The 17705-nt window shown below is 44.1% G+C and overlaps 1 protein-coding gene across 3 annotated transcripts in view; it reads right to left on the bottom strand.

Annotated features, from left to right (window-relative positions):
• Positions 1–6015: 6015 nt before the first annotated feature.
• Positions 6016–17705, bottom strand: part of PTPRO (protein tyrosine phosphatase receptor type O) — a 233484-nt gene continuing 221794 nt past the window's right edge. For all 3 annotated transcript variants that reach the window (XM_059935363.1, XM_059935361.1, XM_059935362.1), the window contains 2 exons: positions 13117–13237; positions 6016–12062 (listed from right to left, as the gene is read on the bottom strand). In XM_059935363.1, the coding sequence (XP_059791346.1) occupies positions 13133–13237 (105 nt within the window). In that variant the 3' untranslated portion in view covers positions 6016–12062; positions 13117–13132. The remainder of the gene's footprint in view (positions 12063–13116; positions 13238–17705) is intronic.

The following is a 17705-nucleotide window of genomic DNA, read 5'->3' as shown; positions in this document are numbered from 1 at the left end:
ATCTTCCTTGGAAGAATGTTTATTCTTATTCCAGCAATCAGCTCTATATTGGCTGATCACTTTGAGCTTGTATAGCTTTGGTTTTATGCTTTGCTAAGATGAATTATGGCAAGTTCAGTGTGTGTTACAAGATCTTCTAACTTGATGGCACTCGATCTGCAAACTATCTCTTCTCTGAAAATGTCAGGACTTGATTTCAGGCTTTGTCTGTAGCTGTCAAGAGTAGTTTTCACAGTGGAGTCCTTACTTCTAAGGCATGCCCTTTTTGGGGGGATGAATTCCCAGGATATTTTGCATCTCAGCTGGATACCCAGGGTGTTAAACAGCTCTCTACCCTTTTCCTGGGCTGAACCTCTGATGTCTCCCAGCGCAGCGACCTTTCTCAACCTTGCAGTGGCCACTCTGGTAAGCACTGGGTGATGTTGCCCTGTGTACTGGGTGGGTTCACTTACAGATTTCTGCAGCCATTCTCTGCAGAAATGCTTCCACTCTGGTGCCCCTTTTCAGAATTTCCAGCTGCTTCCAGTGTCCCGAACTCTGATCTATGCCTCCTCAGCTCATCAGGACTAACTTATTCCTCTTGGATCTTAGTGGCTGCACTGCCTTTGGGGAATTGACCTCAAATCAAGAGCTAGTAAGTTTCCTTATCCCAGGGATTGTAGTCTTGTACTGCTTGTAAAAGATAACCAGTAAATTGTATCTCTTTCCCTCCCCTGCCCTTAAGAGGCACTGGGTCATGGGAAGCTAATGTGAGAGATACTCTAATCACTTAAACCTATTCCTTTCCTACTTTTCTCTGAAAAAAATTATAGGAAAGTTTGAGATTCATTTGTTTTCTAAAATTAAATTTATAGAGGCTGAGTTGCTGCTGGGTGGATATCTCACTAGGCTTGTTCTGCTCTCTTTCTTCTCAGTGCTTACATGGAACGATATCAGAAAGTTGTACAGACTCAATAAAGGGATTTTTGTAAAGACTGGTTGTTTCTGGGTAGGAGAAGACAATATTCGTTCAGTAAACATTTTGTAAGTGTCTGCTTTAAGAACTGGATATTCAAAGAGCATCCTAGATGTAGCCTCTGCCATCAGAGAACATACAATCTAAAGAACTGTTTGCAGCTTGCTGTATTTATCCCTGGTGCTAGTCTTATTGGTCTCCTGGGGCAAAATTACACCCTAAAACCACCTAAAATCAGTGCTGACTTCCCAGAGGCTGTGATTTTATACTTGTGACATTTAGTTTTTCCCAAAGGCACGCTTTTAAGTTAGTCTGCTCAGAGATCTTTGTAGGGTTGTGTCAAGGGCTCCTGGGAATGAATTAGGAGGGGAAGGCAGTTACCATTTTACCACCCTTCTCTTGGAGCTTCTTTTCCTTATTTTAAACAAAACATAGCATGCTCAAAAAGCTGTGGTTGCTCTAGGCAATACCCAGATAAGGGTTCTATTTCCAGCAGTTCTGGGACCCCAAGAATTTTAGTATGTACTCCCATCTTCCCCCACAACCCAACCCATTATCTTTCCACCATCTTGGTTAGTCAGTTCCTTCTTTTCTGCAGGCCTCTCCAGGACCGACTCCCACACCATGTCACGGGCTCGCACTGTATCACGGGCTCACACCATGTCACAGCCTCCTTTCCTGGCCTCTTTGTTCCTTTCTGTTTGCATGTTTAGGACAGAAAAGAAGCGGGAGAAGCCAGTGCTCTGAATTCAGTTTTATAAGAAATCCTCCGTTTTTTGATGGAGAGATACCCAGGTACCAGGAAAAAAATATCTTCTAGTACCCAAATGTTCAGGTTTATCACATCACATTTGTGAAAGAAAGGCTATCAAATTAAAAGCTAAAATTCTGATAAGATAAAAGGAATTACTAAGAACCATACTCTTAGATTCTAAACTAAATTGGGATAAGATATGTCTATCAGGTGCTCCAAGGGAAGTGAGGTCCAGAATCTAGATTTCTGTATCAATGGGGATATTTTAACAGCTGAGATGCTTCCTGAAGGGCTTTAGGCATATTACATTTAGTTTGGTGCTGGGACCAATTGGGCAATGAACCAGGGCTCCTGCCAGGCCCAGATGGTCCTGGTCCAGGCTGATTGCTTGGGCTCTTTCCTTCCTGACTGTGATTCCAGGCACTTGGCCCAATTCCTACTGCTTTTCTGGGCTGCCCCACCTGCCCTACCCTGAAGAGGTCAGTCTTATCCCTCAAGTGTGGCCATGGAGTAGAAGATAATGTCTCCAGCTTCAAACATTTCTGTTATATCCCCCGATGAACACATGATGTCTTTCAGATAATGGAAAATCTGGGAATAACACACACACACACAAATGGTGAATAATATCTACAGATCTTCCAGAGCTTGTCGTATTTTATGGTTTCTTACTCTGAGCTAGTATCATATGCTAAGGGCTTCTTCCCTCCCATCTAATCTTAAAGAAAGGAAAACAGGAACTGAACTCGTATGTGCTGAAAACTTTCACCTATATTCCCCACTTTATAGATGAGGAGGTTGAAACTCAGATATAAGTTAAGTAGCTTGTCACACAGTAAGTGGAACGACTGAAATTTGGACTAACTCTGCAACTTCTGTATATCCTGCAAATCACCTTTTCTCTCGGATATCATAGGTCAGTGTATAAAATTTTTTTTAAGCAGAAATAGCATTTTTTAAACTGTGAAATTTTATATAGTATCCCACCATATGAAAGAGGTAAAAGCAGTTTCTCTCGTTGAAGCTGCAGAGAGGAGGCCTGGAGCCTCATTTGGAAATCACTGGTCCAGGGCCCATAGAGTCCCTCCTCCATGAAAACCCTCTCTGGTGAACGGGAAGGTGGATTGGGAGCTGATCATTCCATGGCGACAGTTAGACCAGGAAATACAGTGCTTGGTCTCAACAGTCACTTACGTCTTTGAAGAATTTCAGATGGTTCATCTCCTCTGCAAAGCACCACTTTATTCAGACAGAAAAATTGCCATTGGACATCCTCTCACGGTTCCTCATTTCTGGGGCCCTCTGTGATACCTGCCTCCTTGCTCCCCTCCCATGTCTAAAGATGATGCTCATTTCTTCAGGCTGGAACTTTGCATATGGAGTTGGCTTTCTGGGGCATCAGGGAATTCCTGCGAATGGGAGAGAGCAGCAGATGCTTTAGTGCAGGGGTCCCCAGCCTCCGGGCCGCAGAGTGGTACCAGTCCCCAGCCTGTGAGGAACCGGGCCACACAGCAGACGCTGAGCAGCGGGCGAGCGAGCAAAGCCTCACCTGCTGCTTCCCATCGCTCCCCATCACTCACATTACCACCTGAGCCATCCCCTCCCCTCCCCACCCACCCCCCATCATGGAAAAACTGTCTTCCACGAAGCCGGTCCCTGGTGCCAAAAAGGTTCCTGACCAGCCTTAGTGCACTGCCAGTTTGCCCCACAGGACACAGGCACTCATCCCCCTCTGCCGGGGGATGTGCCTGCTGGTAGCTCACAGCTAAGACCCTGTCCAAGAATTGCCCTCACCAGAGAGAATACCCTCCCATCCTGCTTTGGAGTAGAATTATGTAAGACGCTAACAAATCAGGGCAATATTATTAGCTGTTCCTCATCCCAGTCTTCCCTCTGATAGGCACGCCAGAACCAGGAATGGACCCACGTTTGCTGAGAATTAATCTGTGGCCTGGCTTATCCAGTAATCATAACAATGGCAAGGCCTTCCCCAGCTCCTAGGAGGCATGTGGAGAAGGGATCAATTTTGCTCGCACGACTGAATGAATGAAGACGGCAGAGCTCTTGGACCACGGGCTATGACAATTGCCATGACCTGTTGTCCCACTTGCAAAATGCAGCCCTTTGCATGGTGAGAAGGTCTAGAGTATTAATACCTAGTAGCAACCCAGTATCCCGCAACTAATAAGTGAGGACACATTTTACTAGGAACAAACAGGGAAGTTAGTTGATTGCCTCATCTCTAAAGCCAATCTTATTATAGGGCAGAATGTAGACGTTTGGGTAAATCATTTCATTTGTCCTGCAGCAACAGAAAAAAAAAAAATGAGGAAATAACTATTGTTATTTTGTGCCTCGGTGATGGCACAGTGGATTTACAAACTGTAAATTAAAGCAGCTCTCAGGAATTGCTCAGATGTGCCCCACTTCCTTTAACATTTGTCAAATTGAGTTTCCCACATTCCTGATAGACGTGCGCGGATGAGGGCTCTCTTACAGAGCTCCTGGCACCAAGTTTGGCCGCATTTAGCACAGAGGGTTGGTACCACCAGCGTGGAGAGCAAGCCTGGTGGACGGGGCCTCCGGGTCAGTGCGCCCACGGTGATGAGGACTCGGGCGCGCTCACTCTGCAGATGTCTGGATGCTGGAATGAGCGGCGGGAGGGGTGTGGTGGTCTGAATGTGCTAGACAGAGAGAGATTTGGAGAATCACACAGCGTTTATCCCATGCTGACTCTGCCGGGCCCTTGGCTCATGCTTTACACAACCGCTTCTGAGTTTTCCCGCAACTCCATAAAGTAGATAGTGCTTTGCCTTTCGTGGGGACGCTTAGGCTCAGAGGTAGTAGGGTGACTTCTCAAGGGCACAGGGCTGCTGGGTGGCAGAGCGCTGTGACTCGCACGTCTATACTGTTGCGATCACGCCACTCTGCTTCCCCAAACCACCAGGCGCCACAGCAAGGAGCTGTCAGCGCAGCCTGTGGAGGAAGCTCTTCTTATGCCCAGTGGCGAACAAAGCAGCTGGTTCACGGAGGCATTCAGTGGTGTTCACAAGTGGTGCTTGCCCAGGTGTACTTACGTATTGCGGTTTGTACAAATTGACGTTTTGGTTTCAGAACAAGTAGCCAGCTTTTCAGACAGAGTTTTAGTGCAACAGATTTGCACAGATTGCCTGCACTATTGCAGATGTTTTCACTGAATGTGAACCAGGCCCTGGCATTGCTTTGCTGGGAAACCCGCTAGTGTGGGTTCTGTGATGCACTTGGTAGCAGAGAATCAAAGTCGAAAGCCAGGCGTGGGCAGTGCAGGGCTCTGATCTAGAGGATCAGCTCCTGTTTGGCACCATATGCCTATGGCACGAGGGTCCTCCTTGGGTCACAGGCTGCACCTCTTTTATATCCCAGGGTCCGTGACTGTCGGGGGTGGAAGGGGACGGGGTAGTTCAGGTGTCACCCTGGGGAAACTGAGCCAGCCCAGCACAGGCACCGGCTTCAGATGCTCTTATCAAATGTATTCAAGAATTCCAAGGTGGCCCTTGGAGACGGTGAGAGGCGTGCTTGTCCTGAAGAGCCATGTAATATACTAAGTTATTCGAGGAATTGTTTTCAGCCCCTCACACATTATCTTCTTTATTTTTTGAAGCCCTGTGAGAAAGCTACCATCACTATGTCCATTTCACAGATGAGGCCACTGAGTCACAGTCAGGGGCAGAGTCTTAGTTGAATTTCTCTCCATCCACACAGTCCCTTGTTCTAAACCATTCCATGTGCTGTACTGCTGGGCCCTGTGCTGTCCTGCTTCCCAAGTTCATTGGTTAAGGGAGGATGTGATTCGGTTGATTTTGAACATGAAAGAACCCTTCCAAGACGATTTTGTTCTTTGTGTTTGTAAAGGCAGCAGTGGTTGCAGTTAACGTTTCCTGTTGAAACAGCCCTGTGGATGTTTTGGTGTTCTCAGAACTGAACAAAATTATGTTGTATCAGCTGGCTTTGAACTCCTTTCCACTGTTCTGGACTTACCATGACACGCAGGCTCAGAATCTCCCCACATACCAAGCCTCACGGCCTCCTGTACATTTGAGCTTTCATTGATGTGGACCTACTCCGGGGCCTACTTTTCACTGAAACCCAGGACTCAGATTCAGAGTCAGTAGCCTCGCATGTGGTTCAAAAATCTGAGTGGGTTTCCTGAGTAATGGTCTTGTTACGGGGTTTGGAAATGGACAACAATTACAAAAAAAAAAAAAGAGAGAGAGAGAGAGAAGGAGAGATCTAACTTGGAGGAAAACCACTTCTGGAGAAGAGTACATGTATTTCCATAGAAAAGTTTATTTATTAAAAGAATCCATCATGATTCTGCGGCCTTTTCCTGAGCCCGTATTTGCCTTGTGGGTTACCCTCTCTCTGTTCTGTCTCCTGGGAATTTTATTGGGTAGTCACACACCACTGCCCCGAAAAACTCCCACCGTTACTGAGATGGAACATAGTTGTAAAGGTTACCCTTGAGCTGCCATATTAGTTAAGGGCATGTTGACTGCCATAGCCGACGATGCTAGCATCTCATGACGACGCGGTAGAAATGTGTTACTGGATCACATCATGGGCCAGTGCCGGTGGGGGTTTCTCCTCCAGGTGGCAACTCAGGGACCCAGCCCCCTTCCATCTTTCTGGCACCACCGTCTCTATCCGGAGATGATAGGTAGATAGAGGAGGGGGGAGGGAGGGAGAGGCAGGGAAGGTTGCTCCTGGCAGATTTTGAGGGCCTAGGGGCCAGGGAGTACAGTCTACCCCTTCTCCTCCCTCCCAGTGAACAGAACTGACTGCAAGTGCCTGGGCGATGTAACCCCAATATGCTTGGTTACATTTGCAGTGACAGTAAACCTACTTGATTCTGCCGAAAAACACATGCAAGGGAGCTGTCTGTGGAGGCCTGGAAAGAAACTTTGATTTTGGAGTCAACCAAGAAGAAAAGCTTCAGAAGGCAGGTTCAGAGGTTTGGTTACCCACATGGGCCCTGGTCACTGACGCCGTGGGTGTTTTTTGAATGCTCGCTGCACGCGGGGGTGAGTGTACAGCATTAGTATTCTTTAATGTGGCTCCGCAGTCTTTAATACTTTAACATGGTTGTATAGCCTTTCTTGACCCTTCCAGAAAGAAATCACCTGTCCTCTTGGGACTACATTGGCTGCTTTATGTATTTCTACCACATCCTCTGTACCACTCTATTGCCCTTAGTTCCCATTCTAATATCCCTTATTAGAATGTAAACTCCTCTAAGCAGAGACCTTGTCTCATCTATCTTCATAGCCCCAGCCCCTTCCACGGTGCCTGACATGGGATGTTGAGTCAACAAATGATTTTCTTTGAGGGCTAGAAATTTACTATTTCTCAAGTGGAAAGTTTTAAAAGCCGGCCTCTGTCAAGGCAGCCCTGGTCAGTGCCACAGTGCCTGCCCTTTTACCAAAATGGGAAAGTCGATTTGGACTTCAAGCCTCTATCCATGAGAGGTATAGAGCCATACGTCCGTCCAAGAACGTGAGGGGCTTTCCCGGGCTCTGCAGATCACCCCTCTGCTGGCTTCAGCCACGGGTAGGAGTGGAGGGAGGGCCCAGGGGCTCCAGGGTGTCTCGTCTCATTTACCTGCCTTAACCCCATCAGCCTCACCTCCACCTGCTGTCTGCCTGGAGACATCGGAGCTTATCCTTGTGTTCCTAGGGCCCAGGCCAGTTCCTGGTCCATAGCATTTTTGCTCAGTAAGCATTTGGTGAACGAATGAACATTTGGCTAAAGTTAGAAACTTCTAATCATTGAGAATCACGCATATAGCAGACAGCTTGGGACCTGGGTGGAAATCAGAAGAACTGGATTTTACTTCTCACTTTGGCTTGGAACACCTGTGATATTTTGATTTGTAATAGGAAATATATATTTAGTCTTTGTCCCTAGAGCTCCTAAATATATATTTAGAACTCCTAAAACCCTTGGAATTTCCCAAGTGATAAGAGCAGTAAAGGTGTCTGGATATTTAGAACAAAACCCTTTCAACCACACCTGAGCTTATGTAAATGAGAAAACTTTTGGAAAGCACCAAAGCACGGGGGCTGGTTGGAGGTTAGAACTTTCAATCCCATCCCCATCCTTAATGTTAGTAAGTTCCTTAGATGTGTAACCAAGAGAAGAAAGTGCTTTCTGAGGAATGAAGTGATGGGCTGCCCTGGAGGTGGCAATTCCAGAAGCTCTCTGGAAGTGTTCCACAGAAGAGAACTAGCCATTTGCCAGGGATGGAGAGTGTTTTTGAGTAGGAGAGAAGGCTAGCTTGCTGATTCTCATCGAGAAGGGAGGACCATGTCAGGGTCTGTGGTGCCTGATGAGTAACAAAAACTATGAGAACTTGGTGTTCCTGTCCTTAAGCCATTGGGAAAAAAGGTGTACCACTATTACTGGTGTGACTGCAGAAGGTTGACAACATTTGAGCTATACAAGTGAAAAATGCTGAAAAAGACTTGTCTCATGCTTTCTTAGTCCTTCCAACAACAACCAGACTCTGATTCCACAACATAGTTTTACAAGTTAGCCTATGGCACCATTTGTGTCTCTGGTGCCTGGTGTATTGCAAGTGGTCAAAAAATCTTTCCTTGATTGATTGCTTCATTCATTCCGTGGATTAGATAAACATATATTTGTTGAATGAATGATTGGATGAACTAGGGACTCGTCCTTGACCCCAGGCTTAAGAGCCCCACTTGCCCCAGGTCTTGTGTTTATGGCCTTTGTTTTCCACAAGGTCGTAAGGGTTCAGGTGACCCTGCCCCGAACAGTTTGTTCGTGTCCCTCATGATACAACTTCCAGAGCTAAACATGATCCTCCATCTTTAACTGAGTGACCCACCAGGATCAGGCCTTGTGATAGGCATCAAGTGAAACTGAAAACTCCTGCTGCTGTGGAAGGCCAAGAGTCAGAGAGATCATGGCTCAAGTTTCCTTCAAATGCATCCAAAAGAGGCTGTTAAAAACCAAAGGTAGAAGTCTGTGTGTGTTAGGTTTTGTTGCTTTCTAACTCCTTTGGCCAAAGTGGTTGTTCTGTTCAGTCCTGGGCACGGCCTCTGAGCTCTGAGCCTGGGCCAGGCCCCAGGCTCGTGATCAGTGAGCTAGGAAATGCGCCAGCTAATTTGAAGCACATCACATCAGACATTTCCTGAGGTGGAAAGGAAGGCCTCCTTGCTAGAAAGCAGGGAGGATTTTGGCTCTTAGAGATTGGATTCAGTAACTTTACCCCCTTGGCTGACAGCCAATCCCCTAGCAAGTAGCTCTCGTAAGGTCTGCAAAAGACTCAGTTCCAAAGTCTCCAGCCCCTGCTTTACCCGTTGACACCACAGCCTTCTTTGAGAGATGTATCCCCTTTCCGGGGTCAGGGACAGCTTTTAGAAAAGGGAAACGATTATAGAATCTGATTAAAGATTTTATAAGAACTGAAAAAAAAACCTTACTAATTTTTCTAATTTTAAATTTGGGGGGCAGTGTTGACTTTGTAGTGGAAAATTGTCAATCCCGAATTAGAACTGTCCCCCCAAAAAGTTGCCATCCATCACGTTCCTTCCTTTTCAAGTTAAATAAAGCCATACAATGAATGTGTAGGTATGGATGTATTAGTGTTAGATATTAAATTTATAAATTAGAGTCTAGTGGTAGTTTCTCAATTAACTTCAGAAATTGGCTTTTGCAGCCAAGGAATTTGATCTCAGTAGCACTCAAAGTTAAATATTTTGTTATTCCAAAATCTTCAGCTCTTTCTATGCACCATGTAGGCTACTATGAATGCCTGTGCAAATGCCTCTATGTTCAGTGCACTGTAGCACTTCACAGATGATTACAAATAACACTATAATTAATAACACAGAGGCCCTAGCTGCCTCCTGTCTGGAATTCTTAGAGTTGAATCCTGGAGTGAAAATTAAGCTGGTTCGAGGGGCCCCTAGGGTACATGAAAGAATAAGATACAAAACACCTTTGTGTGAATTATCAGATCTGATACCGTTTACACCTGTGAAATATGGTGCTTTTAGTAGGTAATTCTACAGTTCATCAACTGAGACTTAGGACAGATACATTTCAAAGTCATCTATTGGGATTGAAACCCAAGTCTTCAGACAGATGGATGCTTTTCCCATCATAAACTGTACACTTCAGGAGCACCGGTGGACCAGTGATGTACAGAGTGACGGCTGTGGAGACCCCTGAAGGAATGATCTGGTAAAGTGCCTGGTGTGACTTCTCTGTCGTCTAAACTCTGAGGCTTCCGTCTAACTCTGGATACTTCATCTTCTCTTTTGGGAAAACTGATCTGGGACTATTTGATCCCTACCTGGAAGGGGTGCTCAAGAAAATCATAAAATATTTACAAAGTGCTTTAAGTTTCAGGGAAGTAAAGTTCCAGTCTGTGAACATGGGAAATGTACCAGCACCAGCAGGTGTCTTATCAGCTCACCCAACGTTACCTACTTCACTCCTGACCTGTCCGTGTGCGAAAACCTAAGGAAGTCACACATACACTTGCTACTTTTCTTTAGCCACATGTACTCTTGGGAATGGAGTGGTACATTATTAACATGCCCAAGAAGGGACTTAAAGGGGTGGGAGTGAGAAGAGAAGAAGGTGGCAGCAGGGAGGTGAGAAGGGGAGGAAGAGGCGGGGGCGAGTCAAAGCTGGCAACACCCAGGGAGCCCAAGCTGTTAACCTGCGGGGTCTGGACAGCCTCTGCCATTCCTCCCCACCTCCCCACGAGGCGAACCTGAGAATCCCTGCCTGGCCAGGTCTTGCAAAGAACTGTGCCAGGCTCCGCTGTGGCCAGGCCTTGGTGACAAGAGACAGTGGGGTGCAGAGCTGTTGACTTGGCATCTTTACCATTACAAAGGTCACTGATAAAATGTGAAACTGACGATGTGTACATGGCTTCATGGAGATGCGCAGGAAAGCGGGGATCCAGGGCGAGGGGCGGATGCACAGAGAGGGGGACACGGCCTCCTGAAACACACACAGGAAGGCTCAGGACAGCCAACTGCTCCAGTGAAGCAGCAAGCTTGTGTTTACTTTCAACTCAAAATGTTTTCCTTTGTATATCCATCACCTCTTCATTCTCAGGAAGCGACACAAAGTAACAGGCTTCAGGATGCCATCTGTGTCCATTCTGACAGTGTTCATGTCACAAGACACAATTATGTACTGTAATTATACAAAATGCAAAGAATAGAGTGTTGCTAGTTACACAGGTTAAAATGAAACCAACAACCCCAAAGAAAACGAAACAGAAAGTTATCTCTGTCAGAATCCATGGAGACGCTTGACAATATCACCCCCCAAAAAAGTAGGCAAATCATTGTCCTAGCATGCTGCAGTTCATTGCCACAACTTCATAAATTCCCAGCTCTTCGGGGGAAAGAAAGTGCGTGTTCACAGCCTATAGTTCGCAAAGAAATAGCTTTTACGTGTATGCAGGTCAACAGAAAAAGGAATGCAAACTCTAGGCACCAAGATTGCTCAGACAGCAATGGAGTCTAAAGAGTGAGACTTCAAAGTCTTCTGAACCAGATCTAGTTTGTTGAAAAAGAACCTGGACAGTGGCATTAGTCCAAGAGGGCCAAGGAAGAAACACTGAGCCGTTAATAAGAAAAAAACATCAAGAACTAAAACAATTAAGACTTAAATATTTTTTCTACTCTACTTTGAAGCTGAATTACAGCTCTTCATATTTGGAAAAGATACGCAGTTGATCTGTGGGAAGAACCCTTCTCTCTCCCCCGATCCACCCTCCCCACTCCTGACCCAGTAGCTTATGTTGGATTATAGATAGCACTGGTTCAATTTCCTTGACGCAGAATTGCCATTTTTTCATGTGTGGCCATGCCTCTTTTTAACAATGAGGTATAATTTGACACTAACAATTCCTGATCCTTCTTGGGCTACGAGCTTGATCAAGAGTGCGGGCAGAAAACAATTCAACGTTCTGATAAAATCACACACGTACAAAAATTATTGCACTTAAAAACAACGACAAAAAACTCAGCCCAACCAGCAAAGGGCCAGCGAAACTCTTCGGAAGTGTCGTGCTTCCTGCCCTTTGCAGAGCGTCTGGACCTTTCTGGTGTCCGGTTGAATTTGGTCCATTATTGAATGTCCAGAAGTGAGAGTCCAAAAAGACACTGTAGGCTCTTTAAGGCTAAGTCTTCCCGGTGCTTCTGTGAGATAAATTATCTCCTTGGCCACATACTACAAAGCAGGGCTCTTTTTAGCAAATGGCTAGTAGAGCCCCCCAAAAAACTCTTGGAAGCAAGGGAGGATGGGTTCACATCATGTCCTGTCCTGTAAATGGGAGAGAGAGGAAGACGGTAAGCAGCCTGGGAGAGCAAAGCTGCTCATCAACAGCTCTGTGGCTGGAAGTACAGCGACCGCCTCCTGATTCCATCACGAGCTCTCATTACACTCAACCCCACAGCCCATGTGGACGTGGGTTTATCTGTGCATCTTTCTCTGTGCAAGTCCTCCTTTCTGTGGCTCTGTCTTTCCCTCTACCTGCAGATTTGTCTCTGTCTGTCTTTCCTTATTCTTTATCCTTCCTGCCTCCTTGTGCTTTCTGTCTGTCTTTGTTGATGGATGTAATGGTCTGATGCTAATCCTATCCTGGTACTCACTAGTCCATATCCTTCCATACTTCTTCCTCAAGGCACCCTTGTCCTCTCTCTCCCTGTCAATGATCCCTCCAACCTTAATATATTCAGACACATTCTATGCTCTGTTTACTGAGTTGAGTTAGAAGATTACTTGTTACTTTAGCCAAGATTACTTACACCTCCGAAATCTGCTCTCCTAGTTAAAACGTGCGCAAGAGGCATTGACTGTGTTATGATTTTTTTTCACGATGCTCTCAAGTAAGTACTCACATAATAGATGAGATCAAGGCATTTGAAAACTCCGCTAACCTAAGACTATTGTCAATATTGTTTTTCGTCTTTGGGGTGTCTACTTCAGCTCATGTCTTCTTTGTAGCCCCTTGTATGGCGCTTGTAGTCAGTAAAATGTTTGCATAAAGTATCTAGATAAATAGCATTGGATGGTAATATCCTGATATTGCAGGCACAGATCCAATATCAGAGTAATTTAAGGTTCAGGGTGGAGGGAATGGAGGGCAAATCTTCATGAGTTGCTGAAGCTCTTGCATGCCACACCCACCAACCAAGGCCCACTGAAGCTCAAAGATCCGCTATGGTATTTGTCTCTCCCTATGACCACCTCCCTGTGACCACCTCTGTGGGGTCAGAGTCAGCACAAATAGCCACTGCTGCCTTTGTCGTATCCCATCATGTCCTCTCCCATTGTTCTAAGACAGGGTGCCCATGATGGGTTCTTCTCTACTTACTGGTCTGGATTTTGAACTAAGACTTGCTGACATTCTCATAGATGACGTCACTGATGCAGAACTGCTGCTTCTTCTTCATCCACATCAGTTGCACACACTGATGGATAAAAATGTACTGCTCCTGGAGCAAAAGACAAAGACATGTTTTAGAGCAAGATATCTTTGTGCAAATATATAATATTTTAATACTATGGCAGTATTAAATGCTATGATGTGATGTCAAGGGAAACATTCTTCATTATTTATGAGACAATTTTTTTAACATCTTTATTGGAGTGTAATTGCTTTACAATGTTGTGTTAGTTTCTGCTTTATAACAAAGTGAATGAGCTATACATATACATATATCCCCATATCCCTTCCCTCTTGTGTCTCCCTCACACTCTCCCTATCCCACCCCTCTAGGTGGTCACAAAGCACCGAGCTGATCTCCCTGTGCTACGCGGCTGCTTGCCACTAGCTATCTATTTTACATTTGGTAGTGTATATATGTCAATGCCACTCTCTCACTTCGTCCCAGCTTACCCTTCCCCCTTCCCGTGTCCTCAAGTCCATTCTCTACATCTGCGTCTTTATTCCTGTCCTGCCCCTAGGTTCATAGAACCAGTTTTTTTTTCTTTTTTTTTTAGATTCCTTATATATGACACAATTTTATAACTAGAAAATCCAAGAGAATCAACTGTAGAAATAGTTTGATTAATAATAGGGCTTAGACTATCACTACTTAATGCTAAAGGCAATGAATATTCAATCAATAAATCATGGGGCTATTTGAAAAAAAAAGTAGCACATCACCTCATAATACACCGAAATAAATTCCAGGAAGTTTAATGAATTAAGCCATAAAAATATAAAGGAAAATATAGGTTAATTTTTCTCTGATTACTTTAAGGAAGGACTGTTTAAACTTTAAACAATGAAATAAGTTACAAATAAAAATGTCAAACTACTGTATGTAAAAAGCAGTAAAAAGAATAAAATAAAAGGCAAACCAGAAACTGAGAGGGAATATTTTCTAGAATTATGACAAATGTTGATACCTTCATCTTTGTTTAAAATTCATCCACATCAGTAACATGCACACTTAAAGTGACAAATAAATAAAATACACTGACCACTAGACCAAATATTCCTGGAAGGCAGGGACCGTGTCTTTTTATTCCTAATACCCAGCACTTAGTTTGTGCTTATTAAATATTTAAGTAAACTGAGAAAATGTTAAACCATATGCAAAAAATGGCCGAGTAATAAAAAATTGTAAATTAAAACTATTTTTTATCTATAAAGTAAGCAAACCTAAAGGAAAAAATAATATTCAATGATGATTTGAGTTTGTTGAAGCAATCATTTTTACCTACAGTTGGTGGAGATACAATGAATAAAATGCTAATAAATGGCATTGTGGACAGATAAAAGTAAGAAAGGAAAGAATCCAATTTAATGTCCTATAAAAATGAGAATGTTTTAAGTAAGCAACAGCATATCTAAAATGAAACAGTATTCAGTCTTTAAAATGAGAGTTATAGAGTTTTAGGCAATTTGGGATGATACAGGTGGCAAAATATTAAGTGAAAAATCAGAATGTAAAATTAGCATATGTGTATAGGGCATATGAGCACAATTGTGTGAGCATTATAGTTGAATGAAGGCCGAGATGAGATATGTCAAAATATTGAGAGTAGCTGTCTTTATGCCATGAAGTCAAGGTCATTTCTCCTTTTTCCTTATTTTCTGGAGTTTCTAAGTAATACCATTAAAAATAACCTTTAAATAAGAACCAGTTAAGATAACCACAGGATTTCAAGGAGCCTTTTGTATGACAACTTCATACAAAGGATAAAATTAAATACTTCAAACTTCCCTGGACTCACGTGTATTTTTCAGCAAAATTTGGGGAAAATATAATCCCTTATATTGTGACAATATCACATCAGTAACTGAGCTTCCCTTTCTTGTTATGACACATCCCTCCATTGTTTCTGGTGTTGAGTGCAGCACAGGGCATCGATAAGTTCAGAGACTGGCTGGTCTCTCAACCCATACCTACGCAGTGGCCAAACTTTGTGTCTAAATAAATAAGTAAAGTAGCTAGGCCACAGGAAAGGTAAATAAAAGACTATTTACAGACGCATCTCTGAGAGTTCCTGAGAAATCAGGAGGCTGCCGATGAGGAGAAGCGGCTGCTCAAAACAAGGCCCTAGCTGACCTCCAGGGAAAGCCTATTAGAGGAAAATTAAAGCAAACCTTTGATAAAAATAGAAGAGAGCCCAGGAGAGGCGATGGCCATCCACGTGTGGCACTTTACAATTTCAAAGCACTTATCTTGATGATATCGGTTCACCTGATGTATACTTTACAACAGACAACTAATGAACGTTGTCCTTCACTTTTTACAGATGAGGAATGGGAGCTTTTTAAAAAAATATATTTCTATTGTTTAATTTTTTAAAAACTGAAGTATAGTTGATTTACAATGTTGTGTTAGTTTCAGGTGTACAGCAAAGTGATTCAGTTACACATACATCTATGTCTATTTTTTTTTTAGATCCTTTTCCTTATAGGTTATTACAAAATACTGAGTCTAGTTCCCTGTGCTGTTCAGTAGGTCTTTGTTCGTTATTTATTTTATATATAGTAGCGTGTATCTGTTCATCGGAATGGGAGATTTGAGAGGTGAAGTGAGTTGTACAGTGGTCAGGGTCGGTCCCGGGCCTCTTTTGGGGTCTGGCCTGACCACCCTACTCTCTTACTACCCGTCGCTGCTCTTGTGCAGGGGTCCACACGGCGTGCCTGGTCAGCTGAGAAAGGGGAAGGGGGCTCATCAAAATACGGCCCATGCGGCGTGTTGCAGGGACCTGAAATATGCATCTGAGGATATGGTCAAATTAATCAGTGACTTCTGCTGTTTGTAGAGGGGGTGGGGTACTAGAATCAAGGCAATGGGCCATCAAGAGGGCGTAGGAAAATTAAAACCAGCATGGGAGGTAAGCTGTACACAACACACTGTGGTTTCTGTATATACATCGACTCAGCTGGAGAATCATTCTGGCCTCTTGAAAACCATTAGTGTCAAAGGAGTGCTCTGGGATGATGAAGAAAAATAATGTTTTACTCTGCTCTTTATTATTACCATCAGTAAACTAGGAGGCAGCAGGACTGGGGCGTGAATGAGCTCAAGGAGGATGTTAAGGAAATCCTAACATTCAAGTTACAGGCTGAGCCACAAAGAGCACAGGAATGAGGAAAACAGAGGTAAATCATTGGACAAGTTGTTCCAGACATAACTAACAAAACCGACATAAATAAATAACTTGAACTAGAGAGGATCACTGCAAAATCCTGAGGGAACTCAAGAGTGAACTGGAACAGTTGGGAAAAATAAGTGACCCGTGGTGACCTCTGCCTCTTCTGCTGACTTTGAATTTTCCCACGAGAGTTCAGGGAAGGGATATCGTACTTAAAAAAGACTGTTTCCCTGGAGATGTCAACCTAAAATACGACCATAAACAAAGAAGCAGTCAAAATTTGAGGAAAGAAAGTTACAGAGAAAACCCAACTTTTTCTCAGCTTTACAGAAAGGCACATGGTGGTGGCCCTGGTGTCCTGGGATTACCACACGTGAAGAAAGATAATGGCACTGAAAATTGGATAGAGGGTCTATCGTGTGAAGGTAAACCTTTTAAAAAGGGATTAGGATGCTGTCGTTGGAAAGATGAAAGCCAACAGGCTGTAATCACAGTCTATAAAATTATAAAAGGTATGCATTAAGTCAATGGGGGCAGACAATTCATCAAATCCAAAATACTTAAAATAAGGAGTGGCCCTTTGAAGCTTGGAGATCAATATACATAACAGAGAGTTTTAATCACATAGGAGGATACAGATTTATGGAAGTGAAAGCCAAAAATATGGACGGATTCATAACGCACTGTTTAATCACTAGGTAGTTGGGCTTGTCTGGGAAACCAGGACATTTTAAACTTATGAGAATAGGATAATGTCTATGTCTCCACAGTGGTAAATTAGAAGGTAGCAGAACTGGAACGTGAGTGATCTCAAGGAAGTGAGCACGCTAATAGATGTCTTGCTTCCTAATCATCCCTGAGCCGTCTGAATGTGAATGAGTTACTCTTTCCAAAGTGCTATGATCTTGCTAGAGCTCAGAAATAAACAGATTGGAAGGTCTGTGCCAAGCCTTGGTCAGACGGGATGGGGAGGCAGGAGAGAAAAGTAAAAAGGGTGGGAAAGGGGAAACCGGAAGCATTGAGACGGCAGCCCGGACTGTGGACTTTTGAGTTATACTGACATCTAGTGGTGATTGGTGGGAAAAGCATGAGGAAGATTAAGGCAGGTTTTAATCCCTTGGGAACTGAGTCAGAGGTCGGGCCAGGCTGGGCTCCAGTCCTCAAGTGTTCCTCCCACACACACTCCTGGAGAAAAAGGATTAGTGTTCGCCTGAAGCTAAGAAGTTGCGAGTACGCCTGGGTGACTCGGATTACGAAGAAACTATTGTGCTTGGGTTTGTGAACCCGCACAGGTGCACACCCACTGCTGCTCTAGGGCAGTGTGGTGCTGTCTGTCTGGGGCTG

The sequence above is a fragment of the Balaenoptera ricei genome, chromosome 10, assembly GCF_028023285.1.
Source record: "Balaenoptera ricei isolate mBalRic1 chromosome 10, mBalRic1.hap2, whole genome shotgun sequence".
Taxonomy (NCBI): domain Eukaryota; kingdom Metazoa; phylum Chordata; class Mammalia; order Artiodactyla; family Balaenopteridae; genus Balaenoptera; species Balaenoptera ricei.
This window is presented reverse-complemented; position numbering and strand designations above follow the sequence as displayed.